We start from the raw sequence: 6146 nt of genomic DNA, 5'->3' as shown, positions 1-6146 counted from the left end.
AAAAAAAAAAAAAAAAAAAAAAAAAAAAAAGGTACTATTATATATATATATATATATATATATATTTAAAACATACAAAATCTTAAATTTTATTAACAAAAGGATTCATAAAAAAATATTATATATAATTACGTACTTTTTCAAATACATATATATATATATATATTATTTATATATCATTCATATAGGATATTGAAAATACTACTAATAACGAAAAAAAAGGAAATATGAAAATACAAAAACAATATTCTTAAATTTAACAATAATCATATAACAATAAAAGAAAAAAAGAAAACACTATTTTATTATTAATTAAAAGCAGTAACATAAATGAATGAAATATTAATAATTTAAATACAAAAAGGAAAATAGACACATATATATTTAAAAATATCACAAAATTTTATATATATATCTGTATTTATATTAATTTTTATATCTAAAATAAAATATATATGTATATATATATGAAAGGATAAAAATAATATATGTGACAAGAACAAAAACAAAAATATAAAATTATTTATATTCTCCATAAAATTACAAAAATGAATAAATAAATATTATATTATATATATATATATTATATTTATTACACATTATATAATTTTATATGGACATAAATATATAACACGGCATCTATATATAATAATATATATATATATATATATATTATTTATATGATATTATTTTACAATGTCTCTTGCAGAATACTTATAGACTTACACTTCACATATGTAGTATATAAATATTTTTAAATATTAAAAATATAAATTAATAACATTTATATATAAAAATAATGACATTTATAGTTAAAAAAAAAAAAATAATAATAATAAAATAACGTTCACTATATATAATGTAGCCCATTTAATAATAAGCAAGAATAATCTTTATTATTTAACATAAGGTATTATACTATGTATATATATTTATATTTATATTTTTATAATCCTTAATTCTCTTATTTAATCGTTATAAATTATATATTTATATTTCTTTATAAATATCATTATATAATATTTTAATTGTTTTTTTCTCCCCCCTCATCAAAATTTGATATACTATTAAAACATCATTAAAACTTATATAAAAAAATGAAAATAATTAAAAATGAACAAATCATGGAACAAAATAATTATTTAAAAACAATTAATTTCTCTTTAATATATATATATATATATATATATATATATATATATATAATATATTTGAATAATACAAATTTAATTATAGTCGTCTTGAATGTATTGCTATAATATATAGCTTTATTTTTTTATTTTTATTTTTTTTTTTTTTTTGTTATTGTTTTATTTTCATTTTAAGATCAAAATAATCGTACAACTCCTCCAAAATTATAATATATATATATAAAATATTTTATATGTTGTATATTAATATATATATATATATATATATATATATTAATAATGTATAAATTCAAATATACATATAAAATAAATATATATGTATTATAAAATATTTTTTTTTACCAAATTCATATAAAGGCAAAAATATTTACATTATTATAAAATAAATATAATAATATAATAAATATATATTTTGTATATATTTAATATAATATATTTTATATAAATTTATATAAATATATATACATGCACAAAATTATAAGTAAAATTTCATTTATTGGAAGGGAGCTATAAATTTTCATACATATTAAGAAAACAATATAATTATAAATATTAATATATATATATATATATATGTTGGTATTTTATATATATAAAAAATTAATATAAATGTATTTATGTATTTTATTTATATAAAATATATTATATATATAATATAATATATTATATATTATTTATATGTAAAATACATATTAATATTATATATATTATATAATAACTTCGTATGTTCTTTTAAAACGCTGAATTAAACATACCAGAGCTATATCTTTTTTTTTTTATTATTCCTTATAACGATATAATATATATTTTTGTGTAAATTTTAGAACTGAATGATCTCATTGCATATGATAATTTTTTGATTAAAAATGAATTTATATTTTTTCATCAAAAATTTCTTTTTTTTTTGCTCCAATAAATAAAATATATATATCATATATATAATAATATATATGTAATAACATAAAATATTAATATATATATATATCATACATATATAAGAATATTTCATTCTACCTATTTATTATTATTATTATTTATTTTTTTTTATTTTAAATACACCCTAGACGTACATAAAAATTTAATATGCTTTTTTTATTTTTCAATTTTTATTTTAAAATTATGTTTAAATTTTATGTACAAATTTAGATTTTTCTTAATTTTCGATTATATATATATATATATATATATATATATATATAAGTCAATTATGTGCTTCATTCCCATAGAAAAGCAAAAAATAATAAATATAAATAATTATAGGTACATATAATATATATATATATATTACATATAATAAATAATATATAAAGTAAATGGATCCTACAGCCGTAAATAATTATCCGGTTTTTTATGTTAAAAATAAAGGTACGTAAATGAATATTCCATATTCGAAATAAAAAAAAAAAGCAAAAAGGATTATATATATATATATATATATATATATATATGTATATACATATTTAGCATATATGTTATACATTTCTTACATATTATTTTTGTTTTTGTTTTTGTTTTTGTTTAGATTTTTCAAAGGTAGATAATGAACATATAAGATGTAGCTTAAAAAGATTTGAAGAATATATACATGAGTGCTTCAGTATATTGCCATATAATAAAATCAAAATACAAAATGAAGAAAAAATAATACTTCAACAGTTTTGTGATGTCCTTGTTTTTAATCAATGTGAACAAATAATATGTGCTATTATTGAAAAAGAGTGTAATGAAAAAACAAAAATATTTTTCCAAGAATTAGAGATAAGAATTAAAAATGATGAATTTAAAAATGTTGAATTTAAAAATAATGAATTTAAAAATGATGAATTTAAAAATGATGAATATAAAAATAGAGAAGAAAAGTTTTTAAAATTATTTGTATCCATATGGAATAATTTTTCTTTAGTACTTAATCACATATCTGATATATTACAATCTTTTATTGCTTATAGCAAAAATATGTGTTGTAATTTTTTCGAACCCTCCCAAATTTTTAATTATATATGGAAAAAATATATTAATGAATATGTTATAATAAAAGATATGTTTATATCATGTATATGTAATTATTTAACTTATGATAAATTATATTGTGAAAAATATATTTATGAATATTTATCTGTTAACATTTGTAAGAAATATGGAAGAAAAAGATATGACTTTAAAAAAAAACAAATCATTCATATTGAACGTTTACAGAGAATTCAGAAGAATTATCAATTAAATAATGAAACAGCAAACAAACAAACAAACAGAATAAGTGAAAAGAATCATATAAGTATAAAGGATGATTCACCAGAGAATATCAATAATAAAATAAAAAAGGAAGAATATATACAAATGGGTGATAATAATAATAATAATATTTTTAATAGTGATGATAATAATAATAATAATATTTTTAATAGTGATGATAGTTATAATTGTAATGCTTCTATTTGTGATACAAAGAAAAAATATAGAAATAGCAAAAAAAAAAAAAATATTAACGATAAAGTTCTATCCTTAAGTATACAAATTATCGATATGCTAAATTTATATGAAGATTTCGAAGGTATTTATAAAAACGAAACTTATACATTTTATAAAGAAAGAATTGAGAAATATAAAAAAGATATTGAAACTTTAGGTTATGAAAATTGTAAGTTTGATTTCCCAATAATTGTCGAAAATTATTTATGTCATGAACAAATAAGAAGTCAAAAATTTTTAAAAGAACATACAGAAATAAGTATTTTAAATATGTTAAAAGATCTTTTATTAGTTAAAAATAAAGATATTTTATTTAACGATTGTTATATTAAATATTGTATAATTAATGAAAAATATGAACCATTAAGATCTATATATTTATATTCTCTAAATTTAGATAATTTAGAAAAATTTTCTAATATATTTTTTAATGTAGTAGATAATATTGGAACAGAATTAATTAATAATGTTATAAATAAAAGAAATGATTCAAGTTTATTAAATAATGCTATTGTCAAATTAACCAACTTTAAATTAAATGTAGATAGAATTATTATTATGTCTTTTACATATTCTTCTTATTTTATGAAAAAATGGAGAGAAAGTTTTGAACATTTTATAAATAAAGGTATACAAGCAGAAACATATATGCCAATTATACTGAGTATTTATCTTAATAATTTATTAACAATGTATAATGCATGCTTAAGAAAACTAAAAAAATATTATATACTAAATAGAAAAATTAAAAATAAACGAAGCCTATTCAATAATCTACTTTTTGAGGTTGATTGGAATAATTATTGCACACAACCAATAACAGAAACAGTTGACTTTTATGATATATCAACTGATAGTGATAATATGCTAGGAATAAAAAAATATTTACGAAAAAAAATAAAAAATAAAAGAAAAAACATAAATTGTGATACTGCGGGTGATTATATGAAAATGAAACAAATGGACAACAATATGTATAATAATAATAATAATTTATATGTTAATAATGATTTGCATAAAAATTTGTATCATGACAATTTGAATATAAACAAACGCAATAATGAAGCTATATACTTTTATCTTTTTAAAATAAATAAATTATTTAAAAAATATCATGTTATAGGGAAATATATTATGAATATGATAACCGTTATTCTTAGTCTTTTTAGATATGTAAGTGATAAAGAAAAATTTGAAAAATATTATCGAACATATATGTGTAAAAGATTAATAAACGATGCAAGTTTCAATATTGTTTTAGATGTTAAAGTTTTTAAAACACTCAAAAAAGAATGTGGAGCACAATTTACCAAAAAAATAGAAATCATTTTAAAAGATATGAAGTTTACATCTAAAGCTTTAATGAAATTTTATAAAGATCTACCAAAAAATGTCAACTACTTTTTAAAAAGGAAAAAATATGCAGTTAATATTATTTTTAATGAATCATGGGAATATGTAAATACAGAAAATAATGTAATATATCCTCAAATGATAAAAATGTGTAATGATGCTTTTCTTTTATTTTATAAGAAGTATAATAAATCCAAAAATATTAAATTCTTACCTCTATTAGGGTTATGTACTCTTAGGATGTATTTTAAAAATATGAAGGAAGGAGGTTCATTTAATTTGGAAAATGATCATGTTGAAACGGACAAAAGGGGCGATAATAATAATGAAAAATGGGACGATAATAATAATAAATGTAGTGATGATGATAATAATAAATGTATTGATGATGATAATCAAAAATGTAGTGATGATGATGATCTTAAGAATGAAGACAATTCCAGTAGTTATAACAAGAAAGCGAAAAAAAAAATTTATATTACAGTTACCATATTACAAGCACTGGTTTTGTTATTATTCAATAAAAAAAATGAATTTCATATTAACGAAATAAAAGAATTAACAGGAATATCAAATGAAAATATAATACGATATCTAAAATCCATATATACGGAAGGCGAAACACATATTTTAATTTATGATAAAGAAAAGGAAACATTAAAATTAAATTTCGCATTTCGTTCAATGAAACAATTTCTTACTGTTAATTATAATGATTCATTATATAAAGACGATATGGGAACAACTAATTCATTATCACAAGAAGACAATGAAATAGAAGATAAAAGTTTACACATAGATGCAGCTATTGTCAAATTTTTAAAAAATAATGGAAAATCATCAGAAAGAAAAATATGCTCTTTTGTTAAAGATCAAATGGATACCGTATCGAATGAACAAATTAAAAATAGAATAAGTTCACTATTAAGTAGAGAGTTTATATTTTTCAAAAATAATAATTATCATTATGAATTGTAATATATTATATGTGCTCACTCATATAAAAATTAACATGTTCTATATATTTTTTTTATATAATATTTGTTTCTTTTTTTTTTTATGTATCTTATATAATCATTCATAATAAATCTTATTTTTTAGATATCCTTTCTTTATTATATATGCTAACTTTTACATGTTTACAAAATTTGTATTATTAACAAACATTTGAAT

At 17.0% G+C, this 6146-nt stretch overlaps 1 protein-coding gene across 1 annotated transcript; it reads left to right on the top strand.

Moving 5' to 3' along the window:
* Positions 1–2464: 2464 nt before the first annotated feature.
* PGSY75_0629800 (putative cullin-like protein) lies at positions 2465–5951 on the top strand (the record flags this gene model as incomplete). Its single annotated transcript, XM_018784880.1, has 2 exons — positions 2465–2516; positions 2674–5951. The coding sequence occupies 2 exons, from the start codon at positions 2465–2467 to the stop codon at positions 5949–5951; spliced, it is 3330 nt and encodes a 1109-aa protein (XP_018642934.1).
* Between the last annotated feature and the right edge of the window lie 195 nt (positions 5952–6146).

The sequence above is a fragment of the Plasmodium gaboni genome, chromosome 6, assembly GCF_001602025.1.
Source record: "Plasmodium gaboni strain SY75 chromosome 6, whole genome shotgun sequence".
NCBI classification, from domain to species: Eukaryota; Apicomplexa; class Aconoidasida; order Haemosporida; family Plasmodiidae; genus Plasmodium; species Plasmodium gaboni.
The sequence above is the reverse complement of the archived record's forward strand: the minus strand, read 5'-3'. Positions and strand labels throughout refer to the sequence as shown.